The 27,622-nt window shown below is 46.4% G+C and overlaps 1 protein-coding gene across 1 annotated transcript in view; it reads right to left on the minus strand.

The window, feature by feature from the left end:
• The window catches only part of LOC310777997 (uncharacterized protein), a gene marked incomplete at its 3' end in the record, with an annotated part of 90,475 nt that overhangs the window by 28,234 nt on the left and 34,619 nt on the right, over positions 1-27,622 (minus strand). Inside the window, exons 3-4 of the mRNA XM_083638321.1 lie at positions 960-1,064; positions 202-264 (exon numbers count right to left, since the gene is read on the minus strand). Coding sequence (XP_083494447.1) covers positions 202-264; positions 960-1,064 — 168 coding nt within the window. The remainder of the gene's footprint in view (positions 1-201; positions 265-959; positions 1,065-27,622) is intronic.

Consider the following 27,622-nt stretch of genomic DNA (forward strand, 5'->3'; position numbering starts at 1 on the left):
ATGTCACATACACTGATCATGGCATGAACGTGACCAAAATGAATAGCTTCAGCACTAGTCAATTTGACACGAAACACAACAAAATAAAGTCCCGATTTTGGGGGAAACATTATAATAAAGTGTCTCAAGCCAGGTACTGCAGTAGTTTTTCAGTAGTGGTACTCCACACAGTACTAGCTGTGGTTCCTCAGGGCATCCCACCTGTGTTCTCCCTCTCCAGATCCTCCACCTTCTTCTTCTGCATGCTCAGCTCAGAGTCTTGAGCTGGAAGCACAGAGACAAATCACAACAATCATTTGTGTGTGTGTGTGTGTGTGTGTGTGTGTGTGTGTGTGTGTGTGTGTGTGTGTTGTCTTCTTCCAGTGTGGCTGAAAACATCCTGCCACATGAAGGAACCAGCAAACCTCAATTTCATAGCGTACATGTTAATTAACATCATCAACCATTTACTAATATTTGTTAGTACCTTAATTAACATGTAAACCCTTAATAAATGTTAACAAGACACAAGCAAGTTGCAAGCCTCAAGCCTCCTCCAACCTAACAAACTGCACTGCATAATTCAACCCTTGGGCCATCTGTAAATACTCTCAGCAAAGAACATTGAATTCTGTCTGGGTTTTCGTACCTGCTCTTTGGGGTTTCTTGCTGGGCCACGACAAGACCAAAATAAATAAATGAATACATATTTTCTTATGATATGAAAGAGATGTATTCAATCTTAACATTTGTGAAGCTGTAACTTGGTATTTGTACTTGATAAATGTCTAAAACGGTTAATCGATTTTCACCATTATAATTCATCAATCAATCAATTGCAGACTAGTTTCAGCACTAGTAAATATTACACAAACCACAACAAAATAATGTACCCGTTTTGGGATAAACTATCGGTACTCCACAGAGTACTAGGTGTAAGTAAGTACTAGCTGTGATGTGCAGTTCCCTGGGCGTCCCACCTGCGTTCTCCCTCTCCAGATCCTCTGCCTTCTCTTTCTGCAGCTGCAGCTTGGCTCCAAGACATGCTGCCCTCTCCTCTGCCTCTGTCACTCTGTGGTCCAACACTGAACACAACAAGAAGCTTTCTTCAAATACAAATTAACATCAATGTAATTATTGCCAAACAGAAGCATTTGTATAAAATACATTGTGTAAAAGAAAGTATAGCTAATTCGATCAAATGTCATCTGGGGGGGGATACAGCATAGTATCGCAATATTCTGTGTGGCTATTTTATATCGATACACACAGCCAAGTATCACAATATTTTATTATATACATTATCAGGTACATCATGCATGCAACATTTATGACTTTTATGACTATTAAAGGCCCATTCCGTCGGTTATGGCGAGAAATAAATGTGCACAAAGTGTTTTTTATTGGCAATGAGTGAATGCGCCTTGACGTAACTTAAAAATGGGGACCAGGGGCGTTTCTCTCCGACCAGCCGTTCAGAAGATACATGGAAATACCGCAGTTTCGAAGGGGTGAGTATTTCAGGTGAGCTAGAGGATGTGACGTCTGCGCGTTCACGAGCCTGCCTCTTGTCCTGGCTCCGGCGTAAACGAAGAAGACGGCTAACAGGAAATGGCTAACATTACGTTCGTCGCTAGCTGCTAGCAAAATGAAACAACAACACAGACTCCAGAAAAAGTCCACACATAAATAAATAAATATTTATCTAATGAAGCCCATCTGGCCAGACAGCAGCAATGTGACCGACATTGGGGGGAAACTAGAGTCAGGACTGTGTTTTCGGTTCATGAAGGGAACTTGCTGCTTGTAGCTACTGTAATGTGGTTTTGACCAGATAACGTTAGCTGCTTGCTAATGGATTTTCAAGATTCAAGATTTTTATTGTCACTCCGTAGTACAACTATCTGACCACCTGGTCAGAAACTCTGCTAACATTACCGTCTTGTGTGAAGTAATATACAACCCTAACGTTACTACCGTTATGCTTATGGTCATGGAACATTATTGTTTGACTGCAGTTAGCTGCGGTGATGAGTCTGCCTATTATAACCATAACGTTAGCTTCATGCTATACGCGGCTAACTAATAGATTTAGCTATATTTATAGAAACGTTACTGTCTTGTGTTGAATCGGAAATATACGTTAGCCTACTGTCTGTTATGCTTACGGTACATTGTGTGACTGTTCAGTTTGGTCAAGACGTACCGGTGGAGAAGGCTCTGACTGCAGTTAGCTGCAGTGGGACTGCACATAGTAATGTTAGCTTGATGCTAATCGCGGCTAACTAATATTAATTTACATTTATAGAAATTACCACCGAGCTCCACTAATAATGTTACCCTCTTGTGTGGATAATGAATGTAACAGTCGTAAATATGCCTAACGTTACTGTTATGCTTATGAAACATTGTTTGATTGTTCAGTTTGGTCAACTCCAGGCATTACACGGTACCGTACATACAGGGGAAGCAGGGTAGTTCCTGGCTCACGGTAACGTGAATATCCTATCCATTTCCCCGCAGCCAATGTAAGCCAAAACACGGCCAAACATGCCACAATAACGTCCGATAATTCATCCATCCTGGGCATCTCGAGGCTGATCTGACCGATAAATTGTCCAGGTTGCCGTTTTCAAGTGAATTTTATGAGCAAAGCAACCAACACCTCTGCTGTTGCGAGGCAGCTGCTTGTGCGCGTGTGAGTATGGTGCCCGCACGTCAGCTCGTTCACACGCTGCCTGCAGTTACTCTTAACGGCCACCGGCGTCAGTAACAGTGACAATTGACGGAATGGACCTTTAAATAAACATTATTGAAGTGAGATCAAGTGAAGAGATAAAAAGAGACAAAGTTGTATTTTATTTCATTTTATTTATTTATTGATTGATTGATTTATCATTTGCAGTTCAAAAAAAGGTAATAAATAAATATTATAATTACTATATCCCAATATAAGAGGGAGCAAGTGGACTTTGTCTGTTTAAATTTTTGTCTCACTGATGATGTCATATGCACAAATGTCCGTTTTATCCATTGACATTAAATATAATGGACTACCTGAGCTATATGTTTTTGACACGGCAAAATGAAGTTCACTTCCCGATATTGTTTGATTTCGTTTGATTGGATGAATGGATTTTCCTGTTGCATTGTGGGAAATCTGTTCAAGCCTGGAGCCGGGAAAACAGGAAGGGGCGTGAGCGTGGACGGGACTCGGGGGAGGGTTTCCTCCTAGCCACGGCATCCATCTTGTTCAAGTTGTTTTCCCCGCTAGCTGTTAGCTTGGCTAACAAATGTTGCTAACGTTAGTTGCTATTGCTAGCCTTGCTCCATTGGTCTCACAGTGAATACAGTAGCCCGAAGAAAAACCAGAGTATTATTTCCTCCAGACCTTGCGCGGCGTCACCAGCCTGCCGCTTGCATTTTCCTATCTTCCACAAAATCGAGGTAATCTTATGTTCTAATGTAACGCTAATTGCATAGCATGACATTAACGCTAGCTACATGTCCATTTGTCATTACAGGAGGACTAAGGTTAGACTACTAGGGTAGCATAGGTTAACGTTATACAACGTTAAACAGTATTGCATGCTGCACAGATTCGGACGTAGACAGAAAACAAACGCAGTTCTGTTTACCTAGGTTACCTCTTTGAGATGAGGCAGACTCAGAGCATACTCATCTACCAGCTATAGCGTTATATATCTAGCTAACATTAGATCAACTATCAATCAATGAGGGGGAACAAGGGGGTTAAACTCCTCTGGATAGTTTATCCACCTCTGCATTTACAGTATTTACCAATCGCACGTAGTGTTGGGTAAGCAAACGTTAACGTTATACAGTGATTACCAGTGTCTAATTTGTTTCTTCCAGGGGTAGCCGCCGTCCAGTACCAGTGATGGGACACACAACAGAGGATCATGATTTGTGAAGATCAAAGCTATAATATTCTGTTCTCCTGAGATTAACGCTAAACTACATGTTACTGCTGATCAGTTGTTTCAACATAGGAAATTGCAATAACACACAAGCCAAATGCTGACATGAGAGATTTGCTTTGAACAAGTTGTAGCTAGTATCTGCCAGTGACCGGAGAATATTTGCTTGTTTTAATGCTTTTGTCAATAAACATTGTCAACAAAGATTGCCTTGTTGTATATTATCATGTATAAGATTGTTGATGTCGAGTGAACACAAACTACGAACCGAAGATTGGACCAGAGGACATGACGACGGAGAAACTTAACCGACCAGCAGTCTGCTTCAATCAATGAATGCTTTATATTTATTGAAATGAAATATGGTGATATCTGGTGGTCTGAAATTACTCTCTCTAGCTAGGGTAACTGGCTTATATTGTCATATTATTGTAACTTCTGAATACAGACTGCATTATGCTACACCATGCAAATATATTTCGATATAATTCAAACAATTAGCTCACCATACCATGGTGGGCTTGACTGTATGTATTGCTGTGAAAAAGTTACATTTGATTGTTTCAAGTGTTACACGTTATATTTTTAACTGAGCTTTGTGGAATTACCTCAACACAATTGTGTATCAGCTTTAAATGTCCAATATATACAGCATTAAACAAACGACCAGCAGCATTAAAATGTGCAAAAACGTTATATTTATTGAAATGTGGTGATCATGTCACAAGTCACATTACGTTATACTCAAATGGTCTACTGCCCAGAAGCGTCACTTTACATGTTTGGTAGGGAATTATTTTCATTATGTTAAACCAGCATTTATCTTCGATAGTGCATTAAATCATAATCACAATGCTATGAAGACATTAGCTGATCACCACAGAGCTGCAGACCAGTTTATCAGATAATTTTGCCGTAAAATGTGTCCAAAGGTGATCATCCCAGCTTGTATGGTCGCTGCCCGTCCACTAAAACCCGATTTCGATATAGCGTTAGGTGTTATTTTGATCAACAGACCTCATAACAGGGATCTATACTGTTACGTGTGTCTACTAACATCATTAAAAGATCATAAAGGTAACGCTGTTTCTGGTAGTTTACTTTTAATCTATGGCTCCATTGCTAGCTAGCCGCAGATCAGGTCTGAAGCCCCAGCTTGTATGGTCGCTGCCCGTCCACTAAAACCCGATTTCGACATAGCGTTACAGAGGTCTGCAGAACCAGGCAGACGCAACGCTGCGGCGTTGCAGCGGCCTCCTGTGGCCTGCCGCGGCCTCCCGGAGTTTTTTTTTTCACCAGCAGCTGCAGTGCGCAAAAGAGCTGCCAGGTGGCACGTGTGAGCAGACTGAGCAGGCGGAAGGAAGTAGGCCTACTGTATAGCAGTACAGTAGTAGCCAGCATCTTTTATTCTACTGCTGCACATGACTGAAGACAGGATGGCACGGATAAGCAAGCGAATCAATCAGCAAACCAGTCAAATGATCAGAGACATGTGGAAAGCCGGCCATACCACGAGATACATCGTTGATAATTTGGCGAAAGTTGATTAATGTATCGATGAAGATAGTCCGCACTCATGGAAGCCGAAATGATCTTTGGGTGAAGCGGAACCGAAAGCCGTATAAAGCTACCAGTTTAGTGTTTACGGTCATATTTGCGGGCATCTAGAGTGCGTTTACATGCACACAATAAACTGTTTATTAGCGGATTTCTGGAGTTACCTGATTATTCAAGTGGTCATGTAAACAGCCTACACCGATAAGCTTTATCTGTTTATAGTCATAAACGGGTTAAGAGAAAACCGATTAACACACCTAGGTTTCTGGCCAATAATCGGTCTTCTCTCTGCATGTACAGTATACTGCACAGCATTAACCAGCTTTCTTCCGGGTTTATACATCTGCGCATGTACACGTTGCGGGAGAGCAGGCAGCTGGAGACTCGCGCTGCTCAATAAACTCAACAAACGAATATTTGTCTCGAATTGCGAATAGAACGACGCATTAATACAAACGCATTGTGTGCACAGTGTGCAAGCCGTGATCTGTGTGTGACGATTTTTTTCAGATGACGGATTAAAAAGATTTATATGAAGAAAACGTAGCCTACTCAGCTAGAATCATGTAAACCTGGTTTTTTCCTATTGTAGGATTATTAAGGTGCATGTAAACGCAGAAATCAGATTATTGCCATAAACTGATTATTCTCAGTTATCCGTTTATTGTTTGCATGTAAACGCACTAACGTTAAATTCAGTCAGTTTTTATACCTGGCTGTATAATGCTTGGTGTAAAAATGTATCTGTTTCTATTCAGTCAGGTGGTGGAAGCAGTGGACAAGATCCTGGAATCAAACATGGCACTCCCAGCACATAAGGTGAAACTGCTGCTTCAGTCAAAGCACGACATCACCGTCTGTTTGCGCACAGTGAGCAAAATCGTGCAGAGCCTGAAATGGAAATATGGCGAGACAAAGTAAACACACACACACACTCGTTTCACATTTAATAGAGAAATGCTTCCACCTGATTAAAGAAAACATGTATCCTTATTATCCTTCATAACATTATGATTTTCATATTCCAATTACAGAACAGTTCCAATGACCCGAGAGAAAAACCGAGAGCTGCGTATGATACAAGCAAAAGAATGGATAGAGACTGGCGAACAGTTCGATAACGTGCTGTTCACAGATGAATCCACAGTGGCATTGGAGCCATTTGCAAAACGCAGCTACAGCAAAAAAGGCTTCAATCCAATGATCCAGGTTCCCAAGCACCCCCTTAAGCTCCACGTGTGGGGAGGTATATCACGAGGAGGACTGGGGCCTCTTCTGATCTTTGATGGTGTGTAGGCTACTGTGTTGAGTGGAGCAAATGTTTTTTCTTCTTCTTCATAAAAAAACTTCTCAAACATTTTGAGTAATGTTGGCAACATGTTATTTCACCCGCAGGTAGTGAGGTCTTAGACCATATTTCAAGCAGAAGGCCATTCGTGCATAATCTAATCCGATCACCCCCTGACGTCAGTCAAGTTCTAGTATGACGTGGTCAGTCAAAGTCTTAGTATGATGTCTGTAATGACGTCAGATATGACGTCAGTTAATTCTCATATACTGTATATAGCAAGGGTTCTACGTCACCTCTCTCTCTCTGGCCGATCATAGCAGCAGCTAGCTTCACGGCAGTCCATCTCCCCTGAAGCCGTCCTCCGAAGCATTGTTTTGCGGCTGTTTTGCACCACATCTGCAGACCGAATCAGCACCCCCAAATCCTCTTTACCCGTGGATAATCCCCGCGGATCTCTCAACGCTCCCCACCCCACTCCTGGCATGTCGGATCCCGAGCCAGAGCAGTCCATGGACAGTGACGACAGCTTAAACAACGATACCCTGTTCCGGATCAGCCACGGAGCGTATTTGCCCTCCGAGACGCCTGACGACACCGGCGAAGCGGCCGTGCCACAGGCCACCGACTAGCCACGACGAGAAGGCACGGGGCGCGCCACTGCAACGGGCCGCGCCACAGCTCAGCAGCCGATCCTGTCCCAGGTGTTCAGGCGTCAGCGTCCAGCTGCGTCCGCACCCAGGCTTCTTCTCCAAGCAGGCATCACAGGCCGTTCCATTCCACGTCGCTTGTGGTCAGTTGCACGGCAGGCGCGGATCCCTCTGCTATCACCGGGCAGTTAAGTCTTTACTTTAACCGTAAATAAACGGGAGGTTGCGTGAGTAAAAGATGTCACGTCGCTGCCTGATGACGGTGATGTTATCACCGCACATTGTATATTTCATCCATAATTCTGTCAGCATGTTGTTGAGATCATCAAAAAAAAAAAAAAAAAAAAAAAAAACTTGGCTCATGGAGCACGTCTGGGCATCAGTTTGAGTGTTAGCTAATCATAACCTTAAGACCGAGTCAGACGGCCCAGGGGATGTTGACAGATCATCATAATTTTTCTTAACAGCAAAGCTTGAAACGTTTGCATTGAGGCCGTGTTGTTTATCACCACTCTGACAGTAACAGCGTCTTCGTCTACATTCACGCTGGCTGTCTTATTTCACGTTTTTCCGCGTCAAGCTACCCAGTCCTAACTCACCACTTCCTGTTAACGAATTTCAAGGTAAAACGCCTTTGGCGTTCCTGTTGACCATAAATAATACCAAAGCTAAAACAGTTAATACAGTGACATGCTAGTCATGTAACAAGAGGCTGCGAAACCCACCGTTATATAACCGGGGGAGATGGTCGCTATCTGATGACATCATCACCGGCCGTCACCGTATCTTTTTCATGCAAATAGCTACTAATAATGCTTGCATTCCCATGAATTATTGGCATGTAATCTTGAAATAATTTGTCCTTGAAAGGGCTAAAAAGTGTTGAAGCTATTATTATAAGAATTTCGCATCGGGTGAATCATGTCTGCCTCTCCACCTAGCGATCCTGTCCATGTGTCATATTTATTTTCAGCTCATCAATCTCATCATGTGATGACTGCTCCGGATTCGGATTCTGGACTCCTCATCGCACAATTCGGTTCACCAGACAAACCACTAAGTAATCCAAGTCCAGCGCCAAGTCAAGTCATTAAGTCACCCAGGCCAAGTCGGGGACCCCTAAGTCACTAAGTCACCAACCCCTAAGTCATCCAAGTCCAGCGCCAAGTCGGGAAGTCACTAAGTCACCGAGGCCAAGCTGGGAACCCCTAAGCCACTAAGTCACCAACCCCTAAGTCATCCCCTAACCCACCAAGTCACCAACCCCTAAGTCATCCCCTAAGCCACTAAGTCACCAACCCCTAAGTCATCCGCTAAGCCACTAAGTCACCAACCCTAAGTCATCCAAGTCCAGCGCCAAGTCGGGAAGTCACTAAGTCACCGAGGCCAAGTTGGGAACCCCTAAGCCACTAAGTCACCAACCCCTAAGTCATCCCCTAAGCCACCAAGTCACCAACCCCTAAGTCATCCCCTAAGCCACTAAGTCACCAACCCCTAAGTCATCCCCTAAGCCACTAAGTCACCAACCCCTAAGTCATCCCCTAAGCCACTAAGTCACCAACCCCTAAGTCATCCCCTAAGTCACTAAGTCACCAACCCCTAAGTCATCCCCTAAGTCACTAAGTCACCTACCCCTAAGTCACTAAGTCACCAACCCCTAAGTCATCCTAACTCCTGGAAACAATCTACTCCCCATGGCTCGCTACATCAGGCTCAGGCCTCAGACTGGCCCCGGCTCCCCTGTTCCTCATCGCACCTCGTCACCACACGTCAAGATCCTGGTTCATCCTGCACCTCAAGCGGACGCTCCAGAATGGCAACCTCCCGATGAAGAACTACTCCAGCCACTCCTTCGGGATCGGGGCGGCCACCTCAGCCGCCGTGTAAGGAGTGTCCTCCGCCTCCCTCCAGCAAATGGGCCGCCGGTCTTCATCAGCATTCTCCAGCTACATCCGCCCGGAGCGGGCGGCCATACCGGCGGCCCAAAGAACCCTCCTCCCTTCATTGGCAAGCATGGCAACGAACAGTGTCCCGGACTTCCGTGCCAAAAATGTATCGTTGGTGGTGGCTCCCCGAAAAGCACGGCGCCCAGTAAGGCGCAGTAAATCTCCCGGTTCATTTCCCCGGGGGGGAAGAGAGGAAAGAGAGAGAGTCAAGGTCAGTCAGAAGGCCAGGTTGAGCGGTGCACGCCAAGTCGGGGGCCAAGGAGGCCAAGCTAAATGGTGAGGTGCCAAGGCTGCCAAGTAGACCAAGCCGGGAAGCGCCAGGTTAAATCGTGAGGCGCCAAAGCGGCCAAGTAGGCCAAGCCGGGAAGCGCCAGGTTAAATCGTGAGGTGCCAAGTAGGCCAAGCTGGGAAGCGCCAAGTTAAACGTTAATGTACCAAGATCGTAGGCCCGATTGAGTTGGGAAGCGCCAGCCGCAAATAGCTGTAAGTCGCTAAAGGTCGAAGGCCAGAAGAGTACAGTCAAACTACCGGTGCCCGCAGATCTCAATTAACCTCCGGTAATCGGATCTTCCTTTTGGGGGATCAAGATCGAAGGCCCGACCGAGTTGGGAAGCGCCAGCCGCAAGTAGCTGTAAGACGCTAAAAAAGGTCGAAGGCCAGAAAAGTTCAATCAACTACTAATGTACCAAGATCGAAGGCCCGACCGAGTTGGGAGCGCCAGCCGCAAATAGCTGTAAGTCGCTAAAAGGTCGAAGGCCAGAAAAGTACAATCAACTACCGGTGCCCGCAGATCTCAATTAACCTCCGGTAATCAGATCTTCCTTTTGGGGGATCTCCTAGCCTATGCAGATGCCCTCCTCTTGCATCAAGAGCAGCGCCACTGGCTAATGGAGTCATGCGCCAAAGTATTTGCCATGCATGCCGATTGCTAAATAAAGCTTGTTAAATCCTACCAACTGGCCTCTCATGATTGAAGTGAGGTCTTAGACCATATTTCAAGCAGAAGGCCATTCGTGCATAATCTAATCCGATCACCCCCTGACGTCAGTCAAGTTCTAGTATGACGTGGTCAGTCAAAGTCTTAGTATGACGTCTGTAATGACGTCAGATATGACGTCAGTTAATTCTCATATATATAGCAAGGGTTCTACGTCACCTCTCTCTCTCTGGCCGATCATAGCAGCAGCTAGCTTCACGGCAGTCCATCTCCCCTGAAGCCGTCCTCCGAAGCATTGTTTTGCCCCACCCACCTCCCCAGTCCGCCACCAACGAGTCGTGACTCCTGATCCCCCACGGGGGGGGGGGGGGGATCTCCTAGCCTATGCAGATGCCGTCCTCTTGCCTCAAGAGCAGCGCCACTGGCTAATGGAGTCATGCGCCAAAGTATTTGCCATGCATGCCGATTGCTAAATAAAGCTTGTTAAATCCTACCAACTGGCCTCTCATGATTGAATTATGGACGGTCAGTTTTATGCCGAAGAGATCATCTGCAAAGTAGCTGGGCCATATTTGAGGGATCATTTCCACCTGCCAACGCATCAATTTTTCCAACGTGAGAAACCACATGTTTACAACACAAATACAAAGCGTGACAGCATTGGCTGTAAGTTTGACAAAGTTTCTCTTTGTGTTTCTATTCTTTTTCTTTTAGACAACGATCTGAAACATACATCAATGAGACCCAGAGCCAGTATCGAGCAGGAGGGAATTAATTGGGTTCGAACCCCACCAGAGTAAGTAACTTACAGTAAGATTTTATTACAGTTGGACGTGTGGTTTTGTGTGAAGGCAAACATTTAACTTTCCCATTTGTACATGTAGGTCACCTGATCTCAACCCAATCGAGCTTGTCTGGCATGCCATGAAGGAGCACGTGCGACATTCAGCCACACAACAGGGAGGCACTAATCCGGGAGATAGAAACGTTTTGGAGAGATAAACTCACCCAACAGACTTGCAACAACTACATTAACCATTTGAATAAAGTTATGCCAATGGTGAGTAGACACAAAACATCTCTGAGCTCTGGCGAGTTTTTACCAGTTCTCTGTATACAGTATTATATTTTAATGTATTTTGTCACCCTGCAGGTCATTCGGATGAATGGATATGCCACTGCTATGTAGCCAACTTCCATCCTAGGGGCCCACTTTCATATATATATATTTTTTTACTCACACCCGATTCTATTGTGGTTGTCTGCATGTGGTTATAAAATAATGTGATTATACTGTAGCCTAACCGAATGTGCTTAGTTATTACCTTTTTCTATTCACCTTATTCACCACGCCCACTTTTTCTCTCTTCCGCGTTCAACGCAAACGTATTTGTTCTTCCGGTTCAGTGCTAGTTGCGAAGGCCACTAGTGGCTAATAATATTAGCCACTAGTTAGTTATGTTATATGGCAGTAAAATGCCACTGAATGACCAAATTGATATAACCGTTAACCATTTCGAGTAACACTGATTCCATACGGATCACCAGCGTTAGTTTGTTGTTTATAACGTGGCTATATTCATAACGTTTCTATCTCGGATGCGTTATTTCGAATCGCACATAGGTTACGCAACCTAACATTGGTGCGCAACCTAACGTCCACTCCACTAACGTCGTCTTAAGAGCACAATATTCCTGGAATGCAAGTTTAACTAAACAGTTACATATCCTCTGCATTCTACATAAAATTAAGATATTACGGGTTGTTTTATTTTGCATGTTACATACGTATTGGCCAAGATATGTTAGTTTATGGCGGAGTAATTCTGCCAGTTTAAATGCGGACTGTGCGCAGCCATCTTGCCTGCAGAGTTTTTGGCAAGTCAAAACGGAAATACTATTACAAAATGACGTAATGCGGAAGCGTCCATGTGTGAGCAAAGAATAAGGTGAATTGTATGTAGCATAACACATTGGCATAATAAAAATATTTTTGATTTGCCTTACTATGATCTCAGAGTATATTTGTTGGTGGATATTACATGAACACCTCATTCACCTTTTGTTTGTAATATAATGACAATACACACAGCTTTATTTGGTTACAGTATGTACACTAACAGGTCATTGTATCAAAAATAATTCTACTGTATTATGAAATAGGCTGGGTTCGAGGGTAAGGCTTTATTTTAGGTCCCAGGCTGAAAATGTTAGATCCCCTACTAAAATGACTAAACAGGGTTCACAATAATTTCAAATAAAATTCCATAACTTTTCCAGACCTTGATTTGTTTGGAAGATTTTGTGTGGTGACAGTTGCATGGATTTCAGCTAAAAACAGGGTGTAAATGATGTATTTTCATGTCAACTTGGCATCTCAGGGCTTGTGGAGACTTTGATTACTCCAGGTGAGCAGTATGGAAGCATTTTATCTATTTTTTCTGTTGTTTTTTCCGTTTTACCTCATGGCCCCCTTCACACTCAGCAAACAGCTTTACTCACATCACGCGGCCATTACTCTAAACTGGGACAGCGCCGATGCATGTAGTACACTGACTGTATGCAAGTACCTCATACTGCATTCTACTGCATGTAGTACACTGACTGTCAGCAAGTACATCATACAACCCCACATCCAAAATAATGTTCAGGGGTGCAAACAGGTACAGGGTTTTTTTTTTATTAAGAAAAATAAAAAATGTATATGCCCAGGACAAAATATTTAAAGATATTTGCTTTACATGCTAATTTCTAGTTACTTTTCAGTAGCCTATATTATTTGCATCTGCCTCAAAACTAATTCTAATAGCCATTATGCGGTAAAACAATCCTACATAAAAACAAAAAATGAATCATGCATGGGGGCTGAATACATCAACAAGCCAGAAACAATAAAACATTTTTTTTTATTATAGTAGCTTATCTATTAACTATCAGGCACGTACAATTTTGGTAAAATTGATAAAAGGCTTACATATTATAAATAAATGCATTATAAAATGGCAATATTTGAAGACAAAATCGATAGATGCATCTACATTAACATGATAACCTTTCCTGATTCAGCTCCAGACTGTAGCCCTGAACACTGAGCTGTGTTTTCAACTCATTTCTTGACCCATGCATGTGCTAGGCTAAACTTTGATTTGCAACTGTTCGTTTTTAGTCATTTCACCAAGTAAATGTGTTGTGTTGAGAGGATGATTGAGAGAGATTAAAAGCAGCACAGAGTAGGTGTTATAATGTGAGCATTATATTAATGTATTGCTAATGGTAAATACAGTTGTGCGCCCGCTAGGGGTAGCTGTTTGTAAACAGATCCTATTTTGGGGATACGGGGTTGACTTCCGCTGTTCTGGGATCTGCAGGTCCGCTCCCTGCATATACAAGACGTGCCACTGTCTGTGTATAAATATTATTTCTGCCGTTCTTATATAAAGTACAACTGAGCACATTAAGTTGTTAAGTGGTCTTTTCAAGCAGAAGTTACCACAGTAGGCTATCAGGGCTGAGAACTGAAACGGCTTTCAGTAAAAACAAGTTTGGTGATTAATTCATGTGCTGATGTACGGTCGTTTGAGAGTGAAAGCACACTCAGTACTGCACATAATAGTGTTTCATTGCGACTTTTCACAGGTGTTCTCACTATTAGCTACCATTGTACAATACAATAGCATAATGAGCCCTCAAAACTTCGCCTGGAAGCACAGGGAAACCTGTGTGTGGCTTGGGATTAGGCTATTTACTGACATTTGGCTTCATTGTACAGTCTTGTGCCCAATGCCTAGACCACAACGACAATATAGCCTTCTTCTTATAGAAATGCTTCCACAGATTGCAAAATGTGAGCGCTGTTGAGATGTATTTTTCTTCTGCCTCTCAGTTAATCAATTAAGGCTGCGTGCGGGACTGTCGCAGCAGCCTCGGTGCAGACAGACTCAGTGAAACACTGCACTGGAGGCCCAGTTATGCGCCTTTCAAAGTGTAAATCCTTTTGCCATGAGCACATTTTCGTTCTGATCTTTTTATATTCGTTTCTGCTGATTTTTTGACACCTAATCCGACGTAGCCATTGTAGGCTATCGATTTTTTTTTTCCTGTCATGCTTCTCACCAATGAATGTATTTAGTGTGCCCGGCCACTCCGCTGACTTCAATGTAAAATAGCAGTACAAAAACAAATAGATGTAAAAAAAAAAAAGCTGAATTAATTTCGTTTATAAATTACCCAAAGACATCATGACATGACAATATATTACAACTCGGCCGGCCATAGAATGAGTTCTGTAATATTTTTCTTATATCAAAAGCATGGTCCTCACTAAATACAATTTATTTTTTTCCATTTGAGTTTCTGTTGGAATTCCTAGGATAAATAATTTTGGATCAGGATTTAGTTTTATATGTAGCCTAACCGAATGTGCTTAGTTATTACCTTTTTCTATTGTATTGTAACGTTCTTAGTACTTCACGAGGCAGAGGCTTCTTGCTGGTACAGGTTCTTTATTCACAGTTATTCATATTTACAACTCTCCGCTGTTGTCATGCTCATAGATAGCAGCTTTCCCTCAGGCAGTGCGCGGAGACTGATGCGCATGCTCAGTCTCCCTCAGGAAGTGGTCCCACAGCATAGTGCTCCCCAACATAACACTCCCCCACACAGTTCCTATCTGTAGCGGAGACACTACCATTGCTCACCACTATGTGTGTACTGCTGATTCGCTACATACTCCCCGCCCAACAATAAGGTCAACGCCCACGTTGACACCACATCACACCTCCCCTGTACCAACACTCCCAGCATCTTTTTTTTCTTTTTAACAGTTCTTTGTTTTTTAACCACATTTTATGTTTCCATCTCAGGCTTTTCCCACGTCTCCTCCCCACAATATCTCATGCCATACACATCCATTCACTTTCCATTATAACACTTCCAACCACCATCTCCTCCTTTTTTTTTTTTTTTTTTTTTTTTTTTTTAGTACAACTCGAAGTTGCTCAAATGTCCTGGAGCCCTTGGCTCTCTCCGTGGCCGTGTTAGTCTCTGTGAATCTGCCGGTGGGCCTGACCCCACCTGCAGTGTCTCTGGTGCTTCAAGTCTCTGAGTGGGGCCCGCCCGGTCATGGCCGGACGCCCCTCTCTGTGGAAACAGATTCCTTCTTTCACTCTGTCTAAGTGAAACCGCTGGGCGGCCGAGATCTGGGGGAAGGGTGCACCCCCCCCGGTATGGGGCCAACCTGTCTCTGTGGAGTACCTTCTTGCCACCAAGTGGCATCTGCACTCGGTACACCACCTCCCCCATTCTCTCCATCACCCTGCATGGGCCTGTCCAGTGACAGTCCAGTTTAGGGCTACGCCCTTTTTTTCTCCGGGGTGTGTACACCCACACCAACTCCCCCCCCTGGAAATGGTTTCCCTTTGCCCTCACATCATAGTTCCTTTTTTGTTTCATGCCCGCTTTCTCTAGCTGGTCCCGAGCGAAGTTGTGAGCGGACTCTAATCGATCTTGTAGCCTCCTGGCGTACTCTCTCCCCGGGGGAGCGTCCAGTGCATCCGGTGGCTTGCCGAACGCCATTTCTGCTGGTGTCCGCAGTTCTCGACCTAACATGAGCAGGGCGGGTGTGCAGGAGGTGGACTCGTGTGTTGCGGATCTGTAGGCCATGAGGATGAGAGGCAGGTGCGTGTCCCAGTCTCTCTGGTGCTCCTCCGTGAGGATGGCCAACTGCTTTTTCAGTGTCCTATTGAATCTTTCTACTAGGCCATCGCTCTGGGGGTGCAATGCTGTGGTCCGTGTCTTTCTAATGTTCAGTTTCTCGCACATGGTGGCGAACACTCGTGACTCAAAGTTTCTTCCTTGGTCACTGTGTAGGGTCTCTGGTGCTCCGAACCTACTGAACATGCCTGTGACTAGTGCGTCGACCACCGTCCCCGCCTCCTGGTCGGGCAGCGCGTATGCCTCTGGCCATTTTGTAAAGTAGTCCATAGCTACTAGGACGTATCGATTTCCACTCTCTGAGCGTGGAAACGGCCCCATCACGTCTACCCCTACCCTCTCCATGGGGGCTCCTGCTGCTAGCTGTTGGAGCGGGGCGCGAGACTGGTCTAATGGCCCTTTGTACGCCGCGCAGAGGTCGCAGCGCCGACAGAAGTCCTGTACGTCTCTCCTCATCCTCCCCCAATAAAAGCCTTGTCTGATGCGACGGAGGGTTTTGCTCACCCCAAAGTGGCCCGCCCCTACTGTCCCATGGCAGCTCCTGCACACCTCATCTCTCAGTGTCGTTGGCACTACTTTTCACCACTTGTTTTCTCCCGTTGCTGGCTCTTTCCAGCACTTCATCAGCACTCCACTGTTCAATCTCAGGGTGTCAAACCCTGCCCACAGCCCTTTGGTTGTGTCGGTGGCCCCCGCCACCTCCTCCCATTGCGGCTTCTGGCCCGCTTCTACCCACTGCAGCACTGGTGACAGCTCCCTGTCGTTTTCCTGGTGGCCCTTCCAATCTGCTGCTTCTGCCATCCGCAGTGTCTTACACACTGGCCCATCTCCCGTGTGGTTAGGGCAGACTCTAGCGTCTTCTTGGAGCTCTCTCTCTCTCCCCTCTCTCTTCTCACAGTACACACACCCCCTTTCCGCGCAGGGTCGTCGTGACAGGGCATCTGCATTTACGTGGTCTCTCCCTGCTCTGTGCTCTATGGTGAAGTTATAGTCCGCCATTCTCTCTAACCAGCGGCACACCTGTCCCTCCGGCTCCCGGAAGGACCATAACCACTGCAGCGCTGAGTGGTCGGTCCGTATGGTGAACTGAGGCTGTCCCAGGAGGTAGTATCTAAAGTGTCTCAGTGCTTCTACGACTGCTAGGAGCTCCCGGCGTGTGACGCAGTAGTTTCTTTCTGTCTTATCAAACGTCTTACTGAAGTACCCCACCACCTGCTCCCCCTCCGGCCCTGCCTGGGACAGCACGGCCCCCATACCTCCATTGCTGGCATCAGTGTCTAGTAGGAACGGCAGTGCGGGGTCTGGTGCTCTAAGCACGGGGGTCTCGGTCAGCGCTTTCTTGAGGGTTTCGAACGCTAGGTGGCATTTTGCTGTCCAGTTGAAGTCTGTGTTCTTTTCTTTAAGCCGGAACAGTGGCTCTGCGATGTCAGAAAATCCTTTTACAAACTTCCTGTAGTAGGATGCTAACCCTACGAAGCTCTCGAGTTCACTTTTGTCTCTGGGGGTGGGCCATTCTGAGACTGCCCGTGTTTTTTCCTCTAGAGTGCGGATGCCCCCCTCGCCGATGCCATGTCCCAAGAACTCTACCCTCTTCTTCAGGAAGTGGCACTTATCTGGGTGTAGCTTTAGACCCGCCGCTGCTATTTTCTGTAGGACCTTTCGTAATGCTCCCACCGCTGCCTGAAACGAGCCCCCGTGTGTCAACATGTCATCTAAGTATACGACGCATTCTGTTTGGGGAATGTCCCCCAGCAGTTTCTCCATTAACCGCTCGAACGTTGCGGGTGCGTTACACAGCCCGAAACTGAGTACTCGAAACTGCCACAGTCCTCTCTCGGTGCGGAAGGCGGTCTTTGGCTTGGCATCGTCGCAGAGGGGCACCTGCCAGTACCCACTGCGGAGGTCTAGGGAGGAGAACCAGGCTGACTCCCCCACTATGTCTAGTAGCTCCTCGATGACGGGCATCGGGTACGCGTCTTTTTTTGTCACTTTGTTCAACCCTCTATAGTCTACGCAAAATCGCATCTTTGCGCTATTTTTCTTTTTTACCAACACTACTCCCGATGCCCATGGGCTCTCTGACGGCTCGATGATCCCTGCCCTCAGCATGTTTTCTACAGCTTCGTTCGCTATATCTCTTCTTGCTGCTGGAATTCGACGGGGATATGATCTGATGGGCCGCGCCCCTTCAGTGTCTATTTGGTGTTCTACCAGGTGAGTGCAGCCTAGTTCATCTTCCGACATCGCGAAAATGTCTTTGTACTCTTCTAGTACTCTCCACAGTTCGTCGCTCTGTTGTGGTTCTAACCCCTCGCTCTGACGTTGGTGTAGTGTCCTGAGCATTTCTAACCTCTCTCTCTCTCCCTCTGCCTGTTGCATTGGCTGAGGGCAAGTGTTTGGAGGTGGGCTAGGGGCGTGGTTTTGGGGGGGGGCTTGGCCTGCTAGGTGGGGTTCATGCTCTACGGTGACGCGGTACACGGTGATGTTGTTAACGTTAGGCCGTTCCCTTGGAACGGTGGGCGGGTGGCTCATTTGGACTACCGTTCCTTCTGCAAATGTCAATGTGCTTTTTCCTAGGTCTACTGTGCATTTGTTCATCGTTAAGTAGTCTTCCCCCAGGATGCAAGGCCCCGCCATTTCTACCACCCACACCGGAAAGTCCACTGTCTGTCCCCCCACTGTTATCATTACGTGTCCCCTCCCCCTCATTGGCATTAACTCACCGGACACTGTTCTTAGCAGCTGTGCTGCTGGCTGCTCCAGGCGCATCCCCTCGGGCATCATGTTGACGTTCACCAGCGTCGCCGTACACCCCGTGTCCACCAGGGCGGCGCAGTATCTCCCCTGTAGGTAGGCTGGAACATGGCAGCCGTTCATCGCGCGCGGCCCGCTCTGCATGTTGACAGCTCCGGCGATGTCGTCTACTTCGGGGCACGGCGGAGCCCCACCTCTCTGTTGCTGTCGGTGGGCTCCCTCCTGCGACGCTGTGGCTACGGGGACTGTGGCATCGTAGACCCGTCTCGCCCCATCTGGACGGGCCCCGTACCGTTTCCCTGGTTCCACGCTCTCCGGCGGCAGTCTGCTTCCCGATGACCGGGACGCCCACATCCCCAGCAGATCATGCTCCCTCTAGCCCAGCTGTTGTTCCGCTGGGTGGGCTGTCGAGCGGGGTTGGGCTGCAGGGTCGCTCTGCGGAGCAGTTGTTCTTTGAGCTGTTGTACTGACTCGGACAGTTCTTTCACCATGTTGCCTTGTTCTGCCAAAGCCGTCTTCCACGCTGGCTCTTCTTGTATCGGACTTTCCGCTGCCATTCTCACTACGGGGACAGCTCTCCCCTCTTCGCTGTTCATGGCCCAGCCCTCCACTGTCTCTCTTTCAAACGCCAGCTCTAGCGCTATTTCTAGTGTCTTTGGCCATTGCAGCATTACTTGCTCTCGTAGCCCTCGCGGCGCGATAGCCTGGACGAAGTAGTTTCGGGCTAGCTCGTCCAGTGCTTCTGGCGGCAGCCGGCTGTATACACGCCGGCTGAGGATCTCAATGTCTGTGGCTAGCGCCCGCAGCGACTCCCCTGGTCGTCTACGCCTGTTACACAGTTCTGCGACCATAATGCCTTCTTCTTTGCATCGTCCGAAACGCCTCCTCAGGGCCGCCATCACCACGTCTAAGTCTTTGGTATCTGCCATTGCTGCTACACATGTTATAGCTTCACCCTCGAGTGACATTACCAGATGACTGGCTCTCTCTCCCCTCGACCAGCCATTCATTTCCGCTGCTACGTTGAACATTGTGCAATATGGCTCCCATTCGCCTTTACCGTTGAATTTTGGCGGGGTGATTTCCTTTCTTCCTCGCCGCCCGCCGTCCTTTGTCTCCTCGACCCGTGTCCCGTCTTTGTCTCCGGTTCTCCGGCTAGCTTCACCGGGCTGTGGCACAGCCTCCATGGCTACAGCGGTGTTGTCAACCCGCTCGATCTTCACTCTCACCGGCCTCGGCTCTTCCGCTCTCTCCGCCGCCTCGTTAGCCTGCCTGCTAGCCTCTTTGAGCCGCGGGGTAGCTTCCGTGGCTACGGGGATATCGCCGTTTAGTTCGGATTTTATCATCACAAACCCCAGTCTTGCTGCTGCTATCCCCGCCTGGATCTCTGTGGTAGCGGCCGCGTCTACCCAGTCTTCTTCCTCCTCGGATGCTTGGTAGTCCGCCCCGGCTCTTTCTCTTCCCGCCTCCCGTTTGAGTCTTTGCTTCTCTTTCTTCAGGAACTTGTTAACCATCTTGCCGATTCTGGAGGTAATTCACCGTTTTAAACTTCTGACGCCAATGTAACGTTCTTAGTACTTCACGAGGCAGAGGCTTCTTGCTGGTACAGGTTCTTTATTCACAGTTATTCATATTTACAACTCTCCGCTGTTGTCATGCTCATAGATAGCAGCTTTCCCTCAGGCAGTGCGCGGAGACTGATGCGCATGCTCAGTCTCCCTCAGGAAGTGGTCCCACAGCATAGTGCTCCCCAACATAACACTCCCCCACACAGTTCCTATCTGTAGCGGAGACACTACCATTGCTCACCACTATGTGTGTACTGCTGATTCGCTACAGTATGTATCATAACGCATTGGCATAATAAAAATATTTTTGATTTGCCTTACTATGATCTCAGAGTATATTTGTTGGTGGATATTACATGGTGTTTGTACAATTAAAATGAAAAGGAAATGCATTAAAATGGAAAATGTAGTGCGTTTTTGGAGTAGAATCAGTAGGCTACTCACAGGTACGCAGGTTTTTTCAAATTGGCACATTTACACATTCACAGCTACAGCTGCATATAAATATTAGTGGATTATTCATTTAGTCAGAATCTTGTCATGTTCCGAATATGGGCAAAAAGCGGAATATTGTGTGCATGTACTGTAATAGCCAGTGATGTTAGCTGGGGTTGTAAGGTGTTTCGGGTCTCTCAACATCATACACCCTCGCCCAGTAGACCCAGCCGAGGCCGATTAGGCCTAAAAAATAATAAAGTTTGGTTCCTGTTGGTTGTCAGTTGAGGTGATGGTCGGTAGGGAATTTATTTTATTTTTTTATTTTTATTTTTTTCCAGTGGCAGCAAGGGATAGATAGGAAATATATAGCTATATATATATAGATATATATATTTTATTTTCCTTAAAATTACAGCAGCGATGGATACTTTTTTCATAACATAGCCTACACGTTTTTATATGAACAAAATATTTTAAGTCAATATGAATGCTTTCATATCAAACATGTTTGATATTTAGGACTGAAAATCTGTGCGAATACATCTGCGCAAGTCTCCCGTCATGGGTTTCCCAAAAGCTTCTTTGCGCCAAGAAGCTAATTTAACCCTTCTTAAGGCCCCCTTAAGAAGCAAACACGTTTCCCAATTGCTTCTTTACGAAGGCATGCGTTTCCCAAAAGCTTCTTAGCGCTAAGAAGCTTCTTTGACCCTTCTTAAGGCTCCCGTACGAAGCCAACGTGTTTCCCGATTGCTTCTTAGCCTAAAATGATCTTCCAATTATCTTCCGTTAAGAAGGCTGTGTTTCCCAAAAGCTTCTTAGCGCTAAGATGATCTTTCGTTAAGAAGGTTTTGTAAGAAGGGTCTGGGGCATTCTTAACACCTTCTTAATGACAAAACACTGGCAGATCCAGCCGCGTCAGGCAAAAGGAGATACTTGTGTCCACTGTTCCTCTTGTGTTTTTCCCTTTTTCCTTTCTTTCATGCACCCTTTAGTGTTTAAAATTGGGGAACACTTGAAAATCTCCCCTCTATGTATGGTTACTTGTGTTTTAAATGTTTTACCGTAGGCTATATTCCTCTAATCAGAATGGATTCCTTTTATAATGTTGTGGATTTATATAGCACCTTTCACAGAACCCAAGGTCGCTTAAATTCTGTAGTGTTTCTCTGTTTTGTTGTATGCTGTGTATATAAAGCAATTTGAACTGCAGTCCATGTCTGAAATAAATAATGTTTAATAAAGTTTAACATGACCATGATTAGGTTATTCTACAACAGTGTTTCTCAACCACTGAGTCGTGGCCCACTGGTGGGCTCAGAGTGCCATCTAGTGGGCCGCAGAGGACATCACATCAAGATATCACAATGATAACCTATCATTTATTTGGGAAGGTGGTCCTCAGAAATCTTTTAACAATCAGAAGTGGGCCTTGAATGAAAAAAGGTTAAGAATCTCCTGTTCTACAACCATCCCACATCTCTGCATGCACAAACAGTATGAGATACAGTAGTTCATCCCACATCTCTGCATGTACAAAGAGTATGAGATACAGTAGTTCATCCCCATCAAATGCACACACACAAACAAATCACATCAACAAATGGGCACTCTCCAAATCTTGACAGAGAGACAGGATACTTGACAGAGACAATCAGGGACTGATTTACATCAGGCCGACACATGTAGCCTCATTGAACATGGCTGGAAAGTAATGAAGGGAGGCTTTACCTGCTAGTCTATATAAAGCAGTTTCCCAGTCACACATGTATGAGATACCATGGCTGCTAGACAGCATATTGTTATTGCGTGAAACCAACAGCATCGCCGTGAGCGAAGCCAAACTGTGTATATAAATGCATATCTGCGTGAGCACTTCAGCCCCCTCGACGTGCTGTCAGACCGCGCTATCCAGCTGAAGTACCGCTTGCCCCGCGCTGAGATCCAGCGCCTGATCCAGCTTGTGTCCCCACACATCCGGAGGGCAACCCGCCGCAACTTCGCCCTCAGCCCAGAGGTGCAGCTCCTTGCTGCGCTGCGTTACTACGCAGTGGGGAGTTTCCTGGAGGTGGTTGGGGACGGAACCGGCCTCAGCAAGGCGTCTGTGTCACGGAGTGTGGCAGTCATGACACCGATCCTCCTGCGCCATGCCTATCGGCACATCTACATGCCCACCACGAGGGAGGAAGTCCGACAGGTCCACCAAGGATTCTACACCATGGCTGGGATCCCCCGGGTGATAGGTGTGGTGGATGGCACCTTGATCCCGCTCCACAACCCATCCCTGGTGGACCCAAGCTGGATCTGCCGCAAGCATTATTCCACCATCAACACACAGGTGGTGGTGGACCATGACAGCCTGATCACCGACATCGTTGCCAGGTGGCCAGGAGGCACCCACGACAGCTTTGTCTGGGCGAACTCTCGTGTGGGGCAGGCGGCTGGTAGGGGAGGGTTCAGGAGGAGCTTCTTCCTCGGGGACAGTGGCTACCCCCTGCGCAGCTACCTAATAACCCCGGTCACTAACCCAGCATCACCAGCGGAGGAGAGGTTCAAGGAGGCTCACACATACACCAGGACACATGTTGAACGGGTGTTTGGCAGGTGGAAAGCCCGCTTCCGCTGCATCCATCGGTCGTCGGGTGCGCTGCGCATGTCACCTCTGAAGTCGAGCAATGTCATCATTGTGACTGCTATGCTACACAACATAGCTGTGCGTGCTGGTGCAGAAGAGCCACCTGATGTGTATGGTGAGGACGACTCGTCGGAGGAGGAGGACGATGACCCACCACCACCTCCCCTCCCCCACGAACCCCGAGCAGCACTCCACCAAGCCGGTCTCCAGGCCAGACAGGAGCTCATCAACCTGTTCTGATTTCAGACTTCTTCACTTCCCTAACCTTTCACCTTGCAGTCACAAAAAAAGAAAAAGGAAAACTACTACAACCTTGCAGTCACCAAGCAGTCTACTGAGCACCTGAACACCACCCCGCCCCCTTCAACCACCACCACCCCCAAATAAACAAATGAAATAAGCCCACTGCCACTGTGCAGTGCAGCACGCATCATATCAGCTATGCTTAGGGCTGGAACAGGCTAGCAGCAAAGCTCAGATTTGGTTAGCTGCATACTTTCTCCTGCCCAAGCATGACATCTGAGTTGATGGGTGCTGCACTGATTGTGAGTTGGCTCAAGTGTGCGGATACACAGTTCACACACTGAGTGAGTGGCTGTGAGAGAGAGTGTGTGAGTGATAGTGTGTGGACTAATGGTCCAGTTGATAGAGTATGAATACATGGCCAACACATGGTAGCCTGCTACCAATGCACCAATTCCTCATTGCTCATTTGTGTGTGATGACAGACAACAGGTGTATCCCAAGTGGCAATCACATCCAATTATGATTAATGCAGACTACATAAGGATCCCTGGGTAGTTGCACACATTGAGACAGAATGGCAACCAAGAAAGCGCGGGCCAAACGATCGCCACCCTTCACCCCAGGAGAGATGGCCATCCTTCTGGATGAGGTGTAGAGGCACCGGAATCTCTTATTTGGTGGGACCAGGGGGGCCAAGAACCTTGTGGCCAAGAACAACATCTGGCAGGCCATTGCCAAAAGCATGGCCCCCCTCCAGTCCCTGTGGGCTGCGAGACTGGCAGGGAGTCCGCAAAAAGTGGCAGGAGTTCGCCAGCCAGACAAAAAGGAAGGGGGCGACTGTGAGGAGACAGAGCCAGGGCACGGGTGGCGGTGCACCTGGCGACACAAAAATCACCCCTGATGAAGAGAGGGTCTTGTCCATAATTGGCAAGACTGCCTCTGAAGGGATTGAGGGGGTGTTGGAAGGGTTTGGGGGCACTCCATCACAGTGTTTTCAGGAAGAGGAGGAGGAGGAGGATGAGCCATCCGGGAGCGGGGCCACGACAGCGCAACCACCCTCCCCAGCCCCCAGCGACACCAGTTTGACCAGCGGAGACGTCCCCCCACCCTTGACCAGGCGCCATGCACTAGCAGGCCGGCCTGGTGTTCGTATGCGGGGAGGCATCAGTCGGCCACCTTGGCGATCAGTTCCCTGCTCCTGCAGTCAGGACCTGGTCTCCTCAGAGAGGGAAAAGTTGACGGTGCTGCGGGGGATTGCAGCAAAAATTTAGCATTCTGGTGCCCTCCAGCAGGAAATGCTGGCCAGCCTCCAATGCTCTCCAGCAGGAGGCATTGAATATCAAGCGGGAGAAGTTGGAGATGCAGCGGAGACAACTGGTACTGGCCGAGGCGCAGTTCAACCGACCCAGCATCTCCGTTCCCATCATCCTTCCGTAGGATTCGGGTAGGTGACATTTGCCATATGTTTCTCAGAATCCACAATCTATCTCATTCCATTTCACTAATTAACCTCCCTCCATTGCAGGTGACGCAGATGCAGGACCCATTTGATGGGAGGGGTCCCACCACTTTATTTACGTTTTTTTTCTTTAAGTTCACCTTGTTCCCTGTGGTTTATGTTTTTTGGTTAATAAATTCACTTGTTATTCCATAAGTTGTTGTCCTGCTCATTGTGTTTTGCACCACACCTCCACCACTGGCACACACCACGCCCTATAATAACCTGGGTTTCCTTGTTGCTTATACATGCAGGCAGTTTATTGTGCCATCTTGAATGTCCTTTGTGGCCTATTATTTCTAGCCTACCTGCTTCAACTACTGCTATCCTTGCATATCTATTTTCCCCATGCACGCCTCCAAGTTATGTTATAGGTATGTAATTTGTCTGATTTTATCCAGGTCATTGGTCATTATTTGCGTCAGTTAGTTGACGTTTTCAGATGTTTCATATTTGTAATGGGCAATGCGAGCAAGGCTATTTAATTTGTTTAGCACATTACATACACATTGCAAATTAATGGTACATAACGTTATCCTACTTGGAATAGGTAGGCAGGACAGCAGGGTAATGGGATTCAGCCCGCAGTTAGTATTCTAATTGCGTTCGGGCGCCTCGTTTCCCCGCTTGTTCATTTTTAGCATTATTTATTGATGGGGGTGAGTAGGACGCCACTTCATTTGGGAGCATGTCATTATGTGGATCAATCGATTAGCCTGGCATAGATTGATTTGTTTTCAGCACCGCGATGGTGGACAGCTCCAGTTAAGATGCTTCTTAAGAGCCTTCTATTTTTTTTATTTTTCTCTTCTGTTACGAAGGCATTTGGGAAACACTTCTTTGGAGCCTTCTTAACTCCTTAAGAAGCTTCTTAACTCTTAAGAAGCTTCTTTGTTGGGAAACTCAGCCATTATCGTTAATTGACGCGGCGCCGCACTGCAGGCATCAGATAGGCTACCAACAGCACAGAACCATGAGTATTTTGGGGAAAATGTCACTAATTTAGATCACAATGAATGACCAATGAATAAAAAGTTGTTATAGCATACCGTAGTTTCAAAGCCCCTGCCACACGCTTGTTAAACTGCCGTGAGATTCATTTGTTTGGGGAGCATATGCGAGTCTATACAAACCTGTACATGTAGTTGAGTTTAACATTATAAAATGATAACAAGCCCATGATACATCATCTCCTTTCTGTTAGGCTACTACCATAATCAGAAATGATGTCTTACCTTCACTGTTGTGTTACAAAGTTGATGGATAGTGACTGGACTTGTAAAGGGATGAGCACACACTGTAGCCTATTTCCACAGCGCTGCGTGGCATAAAATACTATTATTTATTTATTTATTTATTAACGTTATTAGACAGCCTTCTTCTTCTTTGGTTCACTCCAGGCACCTGTGGAGTCAATGAACAGAAATAGTGGACAGCGCCACTCTGCCATTTTAACCGTGTTGTGGTCACACAGTGTATCGTTTCTCAGGTGATTCAGCAGATTCAGGTGATCTGCTGCCACCTATCGTCTAATAAATATTACTGCAGCCTAATTGTTTTCATCAAAGCGGCACACCGGAAAAGGCAACGTCACCTCCCCCTGGTTCTGCAGACCTCTGTAGGTGTTATTTTGATCAACAGACCTCATAACGGGAATCTATACTGTTACTGTGTCTACTAACATCATTAAAAGATCATAAAGGTAACGCTGTTTCTGGTAGTTTACTTTTAATCTATGGCTACTTGCTAGCTAGCTAGCCTGCCTTGGCAACTGGTTGTGTTGTGGTTGGGATCATCTGGTTTCCTGTGGCTGGTGTCAATCAAGGAAAATCCCGCCCCCAAAGTTATCATTTTTATCGTCTCTTTTACTCGAAATGGGACCATAATTTAGAAAACGGAGCCCAGGAGAGCATGAAAAATACTTGAAATTGTTTATTCAGACCATAAACTCATTCGGAAAATGTTTATTTAAGATACAGACCGAGAGAGAAGTTGGCTCATTTTTCAATTGAAGCCAATGTACGTGTCGTCACTTGGAATTAATGGAATTCCAGGATGGGCCTCAGAAATTCCCCCATTCTGTTGGTCCACTGGTTTTATCACAGACAAAGAGTATACTGAAGACAAGAGGAGACGCTCTTCTGCTTCAGTGGAACAAAGTGTCTTCGGTTGTTATCAATGTAAGCTTTTTGGCACAAATGGTGACGTGCGTTTGATTGATTGATTGATTTATTTTGGTGAAAAAGTCAACACAGATACAGGGAACAGACAGTCCACCGAGGATAAAAACACAAGAAAGCCTGGCGGCTTATTTCCATTGTGGTCCTCAACGTACAACATAGAGACAAAAACACACACGAATGGGAATCACCTTCTATACTCGAATTATGACTATTACATTATTTCTAGATTGATAGGAATAATGGCACGCTTGAATATTATACAATACATAAACATTTGTTGTTACATGTAAGGA

This window comes from Poromitra crassiceps (assembly GCF_964638095.1).
Source record: "Poromitra crassiceps genome assembly, chromosome: 6".
In the NCBI taxonomy this organism is placed as follows: domain Eukaryota; kingdom Metazoa; phylum Chordata; class Actinopteri; order Beryciformes; family Melamphaidae; genus Poromitra; species Poromitra crassiceps.